At 36.0% G+C, this 15,326-nt stretch overlaps 1 protein-coding gene across 50 annotated transcripts in view; it reads left to right on the top strand.

Moving 5' to 3' along the window:
* The window catches only part of camk2b1 (calcium/calmodulin-dependent protein kinase (CaM kinase) II beta 1), a 61,380-nt gene that overhangs the window by 3,065 nt on the left and 42,989 nt on the right, over positions 1 to 15,326 (top strand). For all 50 annotated transcript variants that reach the window (XM_079606164.1, XM_079606136.1, XM_079606160.1 and 47 more), the window contains exons 2-5: positions 717 to 811; positions 6,922 to 6,981; positions 7,102 to 7,156; positions 9,390 to 9,455. In XM_079606164.1, coding sequence (XP_079462290.1) covers positions 717 to 811; positions 6,922 to 6,981; positions 7,102 to 7,156; positions 9,390 to 9,455 — 276 coding nt within the window. The remainder of the gene's footprint in view (positions 1 to 716; positions 812 to 6,921; positions 6,982 to 7,101; positions 7,157 to 9,389; positions 9,456 to 15,326) is intronic.

The following is a 15,326-nucleotide window of genomic DNA, read 5'->3' as shown; positions in this document are numbered from 1 at the left end:
AGCATGCAATTTTCTGCTCAGACCAGCGGAAATATGCAGATCGTTGAACGTGACCTCTGACAGCACATTGTAGTTCAGAATTGCTTGTGACCTGTGTGTTTGTCTCTTTTTTTACCCAACAGCTCCAGTCATCCCAGTAATGTAGAGAGAGGTGGAGGAGGAGCTGGAGTCTTAGTGTCACACACTACATCACAGTGTTTGCGTTATTGCATAAATGTAGATGTTTTTTTAAGGCCCAGACTTAGGTTTCTCACCATTATGATTTTCTGACTCTGCATAAGTTGTGAGAATTTATCAAGACAAACCTACTTGTACTATATTTTATTCATATAACACAAACCCAGTCGAGTATATTTTATTAATACAGGCTGCCAGAATTAGCTCTCGTTTTAGTGACGTCAGCCTTCACAGTCGAACAGCCACTACTGCAAAAGAGTTCGACAGCGTGATGCAAGGACATTTACGATAAATAAATAATCTGCTGTTTAACACGGAGGGCCATTATCTTACCCTCTTTGCGTCTGTTTATTCCCTCCTGAAATGGTAAAAACAAACACCAAACAAGCTGCCAGGGTTTGAGGCAGTCTTTCTGATGTTTTGCCTTTTAATTTTTATACAGCAGAACCTTCCCTGTCAACACGTAGCATTATTATGGCAGTTCTGCTATTGTGCTGTCAGAACCTCATACTTAAATTTTCACTTTTTTTTCCCCCCAGGGGAGCTTTTTCAGTGGTGCGACGATGTGTGAAGTTGAGCACAGGCCAAGAATATGCCGCCAAAATCATCAACACCAAAAAACTGTCCGCGAGAGGTGAGTCAATTCCTACAAATGTTCTGAAACCTAATGAATGTTTATCTTAACAGATGGGTATAATGGGTGAATGCAACAGATGAGTTTCAATTCTAGGAATAATTTTACAACTAATATATAGTGTGAATAGCGTTGCAAAGGGGAAACTTTCCATGCGCAGATAAGATGGGGAATTTTTGAAATATTCCAAGTTGGAAACTTAATGGGAATTATGGGAATTTACGTGAATTAATTGGAAATTTTGGATAATTTATACAAACTGTATCAGATACAAACATATATATAAACATTCCGTTTGGTCGTAAGTAGACGTGCATGCAAATTAATATATATATTTTTTACTTTGATTTGTTTGTGAGTTTGATTCTGTCATTGACCAACAAAAAAGTATGAATGTTGAATAATATAAACATATTCCCAATGAAGACTCCCCATCCAAAATTCCCATTCAAACATATAAATGGCAGCTGATTCAGGGCTGTGGCCTCAATAGCCCTGCAGTAAGTACCGGTAATATGCAGTGTGCATGTGATTGAGGAATACGCAGGGTTCAAATTCAACTGAATTTGCATAAAATCTGTTTGTTTTAAACAAGATTATGGTCCAATATTTTTTTTCCCAACTACATATAAGTTTCCTGTTATAGGCTAACCTGCAATTTAGCAAATTTCCAGTTGATTCCCATTAATTCCCATATATTCCCGTTGTTACGGCTGACTCAAAGCCATAACAATAGATAGGAGACCATGCCACAAGTAAACGGTGCAAACATACATTTAATGTATAACTAACACAAAATTTACCAACAGAACCAACAATGGAGTGTGACTGTCAATGTCAGTAGTGTAAGGCGAGTGCAGGGGTGTATTGTGTGTGTGTGTGTGTGTGCGCAAGTGTTGAGTGTAAACATAAAAGACATAAATACAGATAACTTAATATGAATATAATAATTGCCATAGAAAGTTTTTTGCAACCCTAAGTGTGAACATGTAAAACATAGTAATGTAAAGTCATAATATAATGGAAGTAGCAAAATCATGTCATTGTGACAAACATCCAAGAGAAACAGATTATCAAAAAAGAAAATAAATTAGGGCAGGGACTTGGTTCTATCCATCAGTTTCTATCCATGTCATTTTGATTAAAAAGTACGAGGTCAACAAAAAAATGGGAATAAAATGTGCATGAATGAATTGTTCACAATATGATTGTTGAGATGCATTTAGAAAATAGATTACGTATTTCCAATTTTAATGCCAACCATATCAAAAACTATAGAATAACACTTAAACATCTTAAAGGGACTTTGACCTTATGCAGTGATGACATTATTTGCTAATAACATGGTACTTTGATGTGATATACACTATTGTACTGAATAATTAACATTTTAATGTGCTGCAGTATTGACACAACGCATATTTCAAAAGATATCATGGTTCCATGTCCAAAAAACCTTGTCAGTACCAAATTGTAAACGCTCAGAAATACAATCCTAGTACATTTAAAATTCTACAGCATGCTGGTAACTATATTTAATTCTCCTTCCATGGTTACTGTCATTGCCAGAAGGTATATTCAAACACCATGTCAATGAGAGAGAAACTACACCAGTGAACTGACAGAAAGAGATTTTCAGTTTTTACGACATCCCGCTGTTGACTGAGGGGTGTAAATCTTTTTACGCCCTTCTGTCCTCCCTTCTGAAACTTGAAGCCCTTCTGAAAGTTGCTTTGCCGAAGTGTCATCCTCATCGTGTCCTCCATTGGCTGTGTGGTCATTGTGGTGAGAATGTGTAATGTGGAGAACAAGCACTTGACATGTATTTGATTCCACAGACGCTGAAAACCATTTTAAAATAGGCTCAACAACCTTCTAAATACAGCTCATGTGGAGAAACACATTGCTGTCTGAGTGTGTGGTTAGAGGAAATCAAATCAAGGTTGGGAATGTAGAATTTATTTATTATTTTAATTATTTTTTTTGAAGGAAAGACATTTTGATTAATATGGTTTAGGATTAGTATTTTAAGTGTTATCCTCATTGATGTTAAGACTTAAAATAATCTTAAAACCAGGTCTTATTTGACCACAAAATCATTGTGTGTGTGTGTGTGTGTGTGTGTGTGTGTGTGTGTGTGTGTGTGTGTGTGTGTGTGTGTGTGTGTGTGTGTGTGTGTGTGTACTAACTTTAAAAAGTTTGGGGTTGGTAAGATTTATTTTAAAAAAAGTCTCACCAATTGAATTTATTTGGTAAAAACTTAAAATTGTGAAATATTATTATAATTTAAAATCACTGTTTTAATTCCATTCCAATATATTGGTGTGTTTTTCTTTTTATTTCTTATTTTCAATGTTGACATTCTTGACAGGTCAACCCAGCCCTTTTCTTTGATTGTAGATTTGTGTCATTGTAGCATATTGTCACAAAAAAAGGAAGTAAAGGATGATAGATGTTCACAGTGTTCGATTTGACATGTATTTGACAAAAGATTGCGCTGCGGTGGGTCATGTAGATTAGGAGTGACTGTCTTAAGGCTGAGAGTTACTCTGAGGAGAGAGAAACAATATGATCTGTCAAGGGGTTAGAAGGAGGATGGGCATGCGAGAGGAAATGTGACCTAGATATACAGAAAGAGAATGAGTGGGAGAGAGAGTGAAGGAATCATCATGAATGACTTGGAGAGAAAGACACATAAAGAGAGGGCTGACAGTGAAGGCACCTTTGGCACTTGGCAGCTGTGTGTGTGTGTGTGTGTGTGCGCGCGCGCGCTTGCATAAGAGTGGGAGAGAACAAGCATAGTTACATGCCTGGAGCACGAGACTCTCATCTGGTCCAGAGAGATCGTCATGACCCTTGCAAAATGCACAAATATGTTCATGAGATGTGATTTGAAGACCCATTGCGTTAGAATAATGGTCTAGTCATCCAGCGATGAACTAGCCTATTAGTTTATCTAGATTTTTCCACAAGTAGTTTTTGTTTTTTAGCATGTCGTTCTTTACTTGTACATTTTGCGCACTTTGCTCTTTACAATTGTCTCCAAGTTAGACGCAATAGTAGGTAGCGTTTTAAAATTCTTTCCCTTTAAAGTATCACCGCTATATCCATACACATTCAGATGGCCGTATTCGTGTAAATCATGTTGTTTTTTGAGACTATTACTAGCGTTAAAGGAACACATCTTATGTAGACGTGAGAAACATCTCAAATCAAGCTTCCTTAAAGTCTCAATGTTGCGACAGATCTTTTGTGACGCACACCCGAGTGAAACGAATTGTCGAGGAAAAAAAGTAGGGCGGTGACTTTGTTCAATTGGATGGAGGCAGATCAATTGTTCACAGTAAGATCAATAACATGCACTTAGAAAATTGATGAATTTCCATTTCATGCCAACTTTAAGACAAACTTCTTTGACTACATTTTGAAAATATCTAGTTTTGCACATACATAAACCGCCAAACCACCTAAATGTTCAACTACAAAGATACTTGGTCTCGGAAATTAAGTGTATAGTGATGTGAAGTTTTTATTTAAATTTGAAACGGGCAGACCATTTTAGTTGGAGGGAACTCATCAGCTTGAGTGGATCTCCATAGCTGGGTTGACAGTGTTTGGTGCTGGCGTTCTAGTGTTGCGACAGCTTCATGAGTATGTGTATAGCTCTGAGAATGCCCAGCAGCTGAGCTTAAGGTCAACACACATCAGCAACTGACAAAGGGGGTGGGATTCTAGACCCGGCTAATAGCCAATATAGTAGCCCATCTCTGTGATAGGGGTTAGTATGAGGAAGACGAGGCACTGCCAAGCCATTAAATCATAAAATATGGCAAGGCTGAGAATAGGGACAATAAAATATTGAACAGTATATAAAGGTGGAACGTGATCAAATGGAAAATAAAACTGATAGGCTAATTGGCTCTTCATTTCATATGGGACTCAACTGTGTGACCTTGAGTGTGAATGAATGTCAGATAAAGGTTAGATGATAACTTTTGTTTATACATCACACAGTGGCCTCTGCAAAAAAAATAGACAAAATGGTTGAATGTTTTTGCATTATATAACAAAGGATCAATCCAAGTGTCATTTATGTTAATGATGGCACAGGCAAATAATTTTTTTTTAGCAGAACAGATTGATATTTGTATCTACATAATATGTGAATGTGTCTATAATATATATGTGTGGTTGTCAAACAGTGGAGAAGTCACCAGAATTTTTTTTCAATAAAATGAAATTAGTTCTGGGAAAAGTCTGCCATCGTTTATTTGCCACGACTTGGTTTGATATTTCGTGCAATCATAAGACACAATTCATAATTGTCCAGATAATGTTTGGGACCACCGTATATCCAACCTCATTTTTCTGAACTAAGGTGAATCTGTAAATGTAATATTATATATTATATTCAATGTATATTTTTAAATTAAGTGGTATCCAAATAAAATATATTTTAAAAATGTATACGTTAATATGAATGTTTATTATAGTATTTGAATGGTTGAATGGTCAAATAGTGGAATTGCTCATGAAGTTTTCATGACTATATCCTTACTGGTTGAATTATGTTGAGAATTCAAAACTTTCACTTACTACGTCAAAAAATTAGTTTTTAAATTTTTTTGCAAACCTTAATGCTCAGCATTGTAATTTTGCAAGGTTCCAAATGATCCCCCAGTTAGTGTTGCACAATATACAAATCCTAGAAACTGCTGTTAAAAACATTTAACAACTTAAATGGTTGATGTCGCCTTCAGCCCTGTCTGTCATTAGGGAAAGCTGATTTTTAATTGCATGTGTTGCTGTTGGCTTTAATTTCACTGATGCGTCTTGAGGCATTTTACTGTATGCTGCTATCAGTTTGGTGAGACATTAGAAGGCATTTTAAAGTATGAATCATACACTTAAGACATACGTTTTGTATTGCCCTTATCCATCTGGGCCTTGATGGGGTTTTAGTGCTGATTCTGTTGATTTCTCAAGCATGGAGCATTTATTCCCCTTTTTCTGCACATCATCATCATTAGCGTCCTCATTATTGTAACCATTATCCTAGGCAGTGCGTTCTGTGTCCAGATGGGCCAGTTGGGCGCTCTTCAACAACCAGGGCTTATATTGAGAGGTTTAGATATACATAATATATACAGTATATAGACGCATAGATGGTTGAGCTCCTCAGGCTTAGGTGACTGATCAGGAGAAATATAGATTAGATATTATTTCAGGGCTTTCACTTTCACTGTCTGAACCTTAAATCTAATCTGGACATTCTGAAGTAAAACATTGTGTTGAGTTTCTATCTAGCCACTCTCATTTCTGGGCCGCACTTATCTTTTTATCAAGACTGAATGAGATCTGGGACATTGATTTTGCCCAACCGTGACAAGCTTATTGTTTGTGATTGCTGCCAGCTCTCATGTTTTTGCGCCAAATGCTCAACACCCGGACCTGGAAATAATAATGATGTAATTAAAAAAACATGATGGCATATCAGGTACAGTATGTGATGATGTAATTTCGAATGGAAACATGGCTTGTAATAATATTCTATATCTATTGATCTATGTCCATGGTGACAGTTTTGAAGTTTTGCTTATTTTGAACATGGTTTTATTCAAATTGTTCCCAATATTTCACAGTATGTGAATTGCTCTTGGGTAAGGATGCACTGTATATTGGTACCATGTCAGTTATGGACTATGTAGTAGTTTTTATTATTGTATTAGTCAGTATTGGTATCGGCAGATATTGTAAATTTAATTAATGGGTGTTCATTTTTGTTTATTTTTATGTTTAGGTTAGATTTGACCAATGTCAAAATAAATATCTGTTTGGAAACAAAATAAAAAAATGTAAAAGTGAATTTAGGAATTAAAATATATTAGTATTTTTTGTATTTTTACACAAAATAAAATTGTCCTTTTTTATATTTTAGTATACGCAGCTATGACATAGAAATACGTATAAAATAGGCTTATCAGCATCTGCCAGCATTTCACTATTAGTGCATCCTTACTGGGCTGTTTCTTTACAGCTAATATCACACTGTTCAGTGTTTTATCATTTCTGCTCAACACTTCCTGTGTGCTTCTGTCTTTGACCCTCAGACCATCAGAAGCTCGAACGAGAAGCTCGAATCTGTCGTCTGCTGAAACACTCCAATATCGGTGAGCTTTTTACCCTCTTTAATTATAATCCAAAAAATGTATATTATATAGGTGGATGTGGTGTGATTTATTTCCCTACAGCCACATAAACCTCATTTCCTTTCTCTCTTTCTGTTTTAGTTCGTCTGCATGACAGTATATCAGAGGAGGGCTTCCACTACCTGCTGTTTGATTTGTAAGTGTCAGTATACTTCCTGTCAGAATATTCCTCCGTTTCCCGTCATCAAATGAGCTTTGATGTGAGGAACAGCGCATCTTAAAATGAGTCATCCCTCATATGCCATGCCTCTGAAGCCTTTTATTCTGTTTTTCTGCACTGTTAAAAGGATAATTCACGCAAAAATAAAAAATGCTGTCATCATCTGCTCACGCTCACGACACTGTATGAATGCAAAAGGAGCACTTCTGCCTTCATGTCACGTCGGAACATTGGATCGTATTTATGAGATGAGCACACATGCACCCCACAAATTGTTATTGATCATAGTAAGTTGTTAATATTGGCAAACACATTTATTTTATGACCCGAATTGCTTGAATGTACATCACGTTGTAATTATGATTTTTTAAAAACGTAAGTAGGAGCTTCCAAAGAGGAGTTTCTGCTGTTCTGATGAAAGTCAATAGTAACTAGTGGCTGTCAAACTCCTAAAAGGAACATAAAGTTGTACATTCAGTATGACATAATAATAATAATTTGTTACATTTATATAGCGCTGTTCTGGGTACTCAAATCGCTTTACATGGAAGGGGGAATCTCCTTAACCACCACTGATGTTCTGCATGTTGGTCAGAACAATGCAATGTTCAGACATGTTCTGCAGTGTAATTTCAGTATTATTTACAGTATACTTTTATAATATTTACTAATATTTTGAATTGGCTTTTATATGTTCACTTTTAAGTTTCAGCTTTAGTTTTATGTCAGTTTTGATTTAATTTAATTTTAGATTTTCACCTTAAACTTAAGCCGTGTTTTCACCGAAATTACCCGAAGCAATTTGTCCCAGGACATTTTTTCCCCCCAGACCTGTTGCTGTCTGCGTTTCCATCGCGGTCTAAAGTACCGTGAAGAATAGGCAAATTAGTCCATTGACTGTGCGTGACTTTCCAGTTCCCGTTGGATTTCTTCCTCCGCTTAAAGCCTGAACCTCGTCTTCGGTCCAGTGGTCGTATTTTTTATACGACAACTCCATTGTTGATTCGTATAGAAAACAACTCTTACTGCACGCACCGCAACAGACTTTTAAAAATGGTGTTTGAAATAAAATGCTGCATGTACTCAACCAATCAGCATGTTCAGCATCCAAGTCCAACCCCCAAAAGTTCCTGAACTTTAAAAAAGATACTACCTCGAAAATTTCATACCCGGAACTTAATTTAGACCCTGATCCCTGCGGTCGAAACACATTGAGTACCACCCCAAAGTCTCTAGTAGTTCCTGCGATCTAAACGTGGCTTTCTTTGTTTCAGTTAGTTGCCAAGGCTTCTTTTCTAATATTTGTTTTTTTTTTTTATTCCAGCTTTATTTCAGGTACCAAAAACTTTTCATATTTTGAGTTTTAGTTAACAATAACAACACTTGTGTTCTGATTTTCAAGTCTTCAAAAGCCATATTTTTTTTGTGAATTATCCCTTTAAGAATACATGGGCTTTATGAGCTCTAATGTGCAACACGTAAACTAAAACATGTTGATAATACATGTAATAAGAAGAATACTGTATATTATTATGAGATGCACCGATACATTCCTCTGCCGATACCAATAGGCGATTATTCAGAATGACATCTTTTGATGTTCATGCATGTTTTTTCATGCTATTATTGTTTTAAAGTTGAAAAAAACACTTGCAATCCGCTCTGCAGCTAGAAGTTTGAACTGAGGCGCTACAGTGATCTGTCACATCACATTTAAGAGCATCAAACGCCATTTTTTTGTTAGAATTTTGTGATAAAATGGACAGAATTTGAAAGCTGAGACTTTGTTTCTTATCAAAGTAACCAAGCACAAAGCTCTTTTGATTACTGGATAGGAGATGCACTACAAAAAATATGTTAGGTGAAGGGAAAACCACGGACCTGGCAACCTTGGCTTGAACTATGGGTGATTTATAGGGTCAAATAGATTCTACTTTGACATATTTTTTTAACCGTTATTGTCCTGTTAACTTTGACACTATGAGTTACAGTCAGTTGCACAGTTTTGATTGATGTGTAATCGGCTCTGATCTTCGGCTATAATCAAAAACATTCAATGCCTCCCCAAAATCATGCCATCTTTCCTGAGAATTTTTGCATTGGATTCTCGTCTCCATGGAAACTGAGCTTAAGGAAGAGACTTGCACTAGAACAGGAATTCTTTTTGAATTAGCAAATAGCCAGGGTGAACTTGTTTCCTGTGTTTTAGGGTGACTGGAGGTGAACTGTTTGAGGACATTGTAGCCAGAGAGTACTACAGTGAAGCAGATGCCAGGTAAGAACGCTTTTCTTAAAGTTTTCCTCTCTTCTTCCCTTTCTTCTCTCTCATTGGCCCTAGCTTGTTGCACCCGGCACCACCACATACTGTACACGTTCACTGTTAGTTTGTTTTGCATTTGGAGATGCCATTTGAAATGCCATCTTCCACAGTGCAACACACAGACCTTGCTCTTTTTCCAGCACACACTCAAGGGTGAAATGTGGCCTTTTAGCCTAAAAAGGTGGCAAGACAGAACTGCACACTAACATTGTTTGAGGAAATTAACTGTATGCTGTTGTGTGTAGTTCAGGTGCTTTATGTGAACTATATAAAGTGCCTTTGTTCAACACACTAGAACAATTCTAGAGTGTTGTGTGTTTTGTCTAGACATGTCTTTTTCCACTGATCTATCTCTGTCCTTTCATCATGCATTGTCTTTCTCCTTCTCATACACACACACCTGCTCAAACTAACACAGACACAGCCTTTCTGCAGGCACTTTTTTGTCTATCCTCTACAGATCCCTTTCCACAGTGTGTGAGTGTGTGGGTGTGTGCTAGTTACCAGGGTTTATGTATGTAGTTAAAGGTGTTAGTCCTGAGCATTATCACCTCTGTGGTGCAGCCCATATACTGTAGTATGCAATTCATGCTGACTTTCCCTGTGTACATCCTGTGGGTGTGTGTAACACATTCATTTGGGCAGTCTCTCTTGTGGTTTTTTTTATTTTATCCAGTGCTTGCGCCATGGTATTGTTAGCGTGGTGGATGTGACATAGCAGTTAAAGCCTAGCCTGGTAAAAGTGGTAAAAGTTTATACCCTGCAAGAGATGATACTTAAACTGCCACTATTTTGCCCTTGACACCAAACCTCAGGTTTCTTTTAGATGTGTGACATTTGACTAAATATATATATATATATATATATATATATATATATATATATATATATATATATATATATATATATATATACACACATACTATATTAGACATATATAGTATATAGTCTATACACACGATATGTATTTATATATATATATATATATATATATATATATATATATACTATATTAGACATATATATAGTATATAGTCTATACACACGATATGTATTTATATATATAAATATATATATATATAAATACATATCGTGTGTATATACTATGCTATATATATGTCTAATATAGTATATATATATATATATATATATAAATACATATCGTGTGTATATACTATGCTATATATGTCTAATATAGTATATATTTATACATATATATATGACATTTCAAAAACATAGATAGATAGATAGATAGATAGATAGATAGATAGATAGATAGATAAATGAGTGTGTAAACAGTTTATATTTTTAAAAATTCATCTAAATATAAGACATGTTTTAAGTCTGCTTTTATTTGATTCAAATACAGTAAAACCTGTAATATTGTGAAATATTATTACAATTTAAAATAACTTTTTAAAATATTTATTTTATTCCTGTATTTTTTGTGTAATTTATTCCTGTGATGGCAAAGCTACATTTTCAGCATCATTACTCCAGTCTTCAGTGTCACATGATCCTTCAGAAATTATTCTAATGTGATGATTTGCTGCTCAAGAAACATTTCTCATTATTATCAATGTTGAAAATCGATGTGCTGCTTAATATTTTGTGGATAATGTGATGCATTAAAACATTTTTTTTTTTTGATGAATAGAAAGTTAAATCAACAACAGCATTCATTTGAAATAGTTTTTGTAATGTGAAAGTCTTTACTGTCAGTTTTGATGTGTCCTTTGTGTGTCCTTGCTGAATAAAAGTATGAACCCAAAATTTTGAACGGTAGTGTATATAATAAAAATATAAAAAAAGATTTGAGATTTGATATAAATAAAATGCATAACATTAATACTTAAATGATAGTAAGTTAATGTAAGTAAAAGCGAATACATTTTTTTGTAAATTAAATGCAGCATTTAATGGTCAACTGGTCTGTACCGAACGAGTACTCAACTAGGCGATTACTTGTGCACATCCCTATTACAGGTGTCTGATTATATTATATTATGATATGGGTTGTTATCAAGGGTTGCACAGGCATGAAAACTCCTCACCTTTCGGCGAAATTCGCCGTTTTAAAACCTAAAAGGGTCACCTACGTGATTTGTGCAGATCCGATGAGAAAATATTTTAGAGAGGGGGGGGGGGGGGGGGGGGGGGGTGTTCGAGGTCGAGGCCAGCATTTATCCCCTATAAAGTTACCATAAACTTTACAAAACTATAAGCTTTAAAAAACAATCATCATTCCGAATGCCGAAACATGACAGCCAATACGAGTCAGAGTAACGTTAGGGCAGAAATGTTTTCAAAGTCTTTTACACCGCGAGTCTGAGAACTGGACACACTGCCGAACAAAGAACCGCACGTCGGAAAGCAAGCCTGAGGTAAGTTAGCTTACAATGTTAACTGTCCTGTCAGATACAGACAGCGATGTTGCCAATGTCATTATTTTTTATTTTGACATAGAAGTGGGCGAGATAATATCGCGAGTGGGCGCGGGCGCCGTGAGCGCTGAGCGAGCAGGAACAAGTATTCATTGCGCGGCTCGCGAGCCTCATGCGGCTCGCCAAGCTTTAATTTGTGGCTCGCAGTTGCATGGCGGTAAATAATACGGTGATATGATAATGCATTCACTATAGATATTTTATAAAAACATAACAAGTAGGGCTTTAACATAACCCGTTAAAAACTCAAAGTGTCAGCTCTATTACAAATTATTTCGATCGGATTGAAAGGGGTGGTTTATCGAGAGAACGTGAAAAAACTTGATCGATTGAAAACCGAAACTGAAAGGACGACGTATGACGCGCTGAACAAGCTGCTCTCCTGATTAATAAAGTGTCATATAAATGAATATCCTTTCATTCTATAATTCTCCTTTCACTCAGCATCTGTGAAGTGAAGCAGGACAACGGCTCACCAGTGCTTGTTTCAGATTATCATACAGACGACTGGTTTGGGGCATTTTTGGGATAAATAGTAGTAGTAAATAGTTTTTTTTCTCTGAGACCCGATGAAATACGTAGATCAGCGGCCCATTGGTTCTTTTCTTGATTGACACTGGGCTAGCCCAATCACATCTTTAATGTGAAGTATAGAAATATACTCTTTCAAGTATAGAAATTAGTACAAAACTAATTATGAAAGTTTCCTTTATTTTTCAGTGCATTTGTTTTACAATAGGCTATATGGCTATTACTATCATGGGATTAATATTATAACTATTATTGTAGTAGTAATGTAGACGGACACTGTAACTAAAAGAGTTTTGAAATTTTCTTTGTTTAATTTGCACCAGATTGATGAATTTCACATTGAAAAGCACAAAATTTTCTTACGGGGGAGCATGCCCCCGAACCCCCCTAGAGTGGCAGAGGACCACTCATCACAGTGATCCAAAAATCCTGTGAGAAACACTGGTAGCCTACTACAATGCCAATGCAGATTACAAGTTGTTTTTTTGTTGTTGTTGTTTTTTTTTTTTTTTGGGGGGGGGGGGGGGGTATATATGCCGCATCCTTCTCACCTTTTTTACCCCTGACCTGTTTTCATGCCTGGTTGCAGGTTCAATCTCGAGTGTTTAAAATGTATAAACCACAGTTACTGAGCCTCACTGTCTTGATCTGTCACCACTATTAAAGTTGAGCAATGTGTATTTGTGCCCATGACCCATCTGTTAGTTACCACATTACACTTTAGCTGAGCTAAAGGGCAGCTTACGCTTTTAAAGTCTACTTGTATGATGAGTTTACACGGTAATTACTGCAATTACATGTACTATATTGCACAGGGGCTCTTCTAATAGGTTTATATAATGCACAGAGAGGCCTCTTGAGATGACACTATAGTCCGATAACTGTCTGTTTGAATCAAGTGCTAGTTTCCATTCCCTAGATATCCTTGTCAAGCAAAGTGCATGTTATCACAGCACAATTTTGAGGCTGAGATTGCTTTTATACAACATACATTTTAGAAAACAACATCAATAATAATTTATTTTTAGTAGTATATAAAATAAACCGCATTGTTTCTATATAAAATAATAATAATTACAATTATTTATAAATATTCATTATTATCTGTTTCTTATTTAAATATTATTTGGTATGGGAAATTATAATACAAACATTTTTTTTACAAAAATGATTATTAGAAATATCAGTTAGAAGTGAATTATCATTTACAACTATATTAGAAAGTTGACAGAGAAATAGGAGTGGATGCTGGGAAACATCTCAGCTTCTTCTCCAGTGCTCATCTCCTGCTGACCTGCTTCCAGACACCTGCTGTCTGTCCCTCCTCTTGCTCTCTTTCTCTCTCTTTCCATTCTTTCCATCTCTGTTGTTCTCGCTTTCACTCTAAACGCCCCTCTTCTTGTGAAGCCCTGCAGTCGTGCGCTGCCCCCTGCCTCCTCAGAGAGAGGGAGAAACTAGGGCTCCAATTAACACACGTAATTAGGGCCTCATTTTTCTCCCCTCCTCCCATTCTCCACCTGTCTCTCTTGCTCTTTCGGTCTGCCTTCTGTCTTTTATTCAGATATTCTAGCTCTCTCATTCTGTGTGTGAGGGTGTCACTGACACCTTCTCCACTGTGTTGTGGCTCTTGTTGTTGGATGTGTGACAGAAAGTGAGTATGACGCTAATGTGAATGGAAATGGGCCCAAGCTTTAGGGATTTATATCAGCGAAAGGACTTTACTTATCATCTCTTATTCATATTATTTGTCAAGCTAGTATATTCAAACATTTATAGTTTTGCGTACATATATACAGTATACACACACATGCAAAGGAGCTGAACATTTCCGGTACATTTTTTGGAAACTTTCAATGGGAAGTTAAGCTGGGGAATTTTGGAAATATTTCAAGTTGTAAACTTAACAAAAATTATGGGAATTAAAGGGAACTAATTGGAAATTTGGGGTACACACACACACACACACACACACACACACACACACACACACACACACACACACACACACACACACGCTTCTGTAGCGTTGTGCTGATTAGCTCAGCCCACTGTGAAATCTCAATAGTCAAAAAATAGGACTCAAAAGTCCTACATGTCATAACTGTACATTAAACTTCAAGTGTTTTCTGATTGGCTATAATTGTGTTAAATCATGTAGTAGTTTCAGATTTAGTGTGGACAGAAAAAAGAAACTTGTCACATTGTGCCTAGTAAGGATACATTGTTGGTTGAATTTTGGCCCACTCACAATTTGTTCTTTTTTTTTTTTTTTTTTTTTATCTAGCTGTGTACTACAGTTACTCCCCTGAGAAGGTGGACATAAACCTATTTTTTTACAGTCTATGACATAAACGCATACATGAATTATTAAATATATTAGACAGTTTGTATTTTTATCCCACTGGAACAATTATGTTGGATCAGGTGTATGTACATACACACACATGTATGTGTGTATGTGTACATGCATGTGTATGTGTGTATGTGTGTATATGTATACTACAGTTTGGGGGCAGTGCAATTTTTTTTTTTTTTTTTTTATTAATTATTAAACAAGAATCCATTAAATTGATCATTAAATGACAGTAAAGACATTTAGAATATTACAACATATTTGTATTTTCAAATGAATGCATTTGTATTTCCAAATAAATGTATTTCAAATAAAACTTTCTATTTATCAAAGAATCCTGAAAAAAATATTAACTGTTGATGATAATGCCTAATGAACGACCACTGGCTCTGTAGCACCCCTTTACCTAAACTCACTACTTTAGACTAAAGTCCTCCAGAAGCTTGAGTTCTGCAAGTGAACGACGCCTCGTGGTGCCAGCATCCCAAAGAGACACAA

Source organism: Phoxinus phoxinus (assembly GCF_949152265.1).
Source record: "Phoxinus phoxinus genome assembly, chromosome: 3".
Taxonomy (NCBI): Eukaryota; Metazoa; Chordata; class Actinopteri; order Cypriniformes; family Leuciscidae; genus Phoxinus; species Phoxinus phoxinus.
The sequence above is the reverse complement of the archived record's forward strand: the minus strand, read 5'-3'. Positions and strand labels throughout refer to the sequence as shown.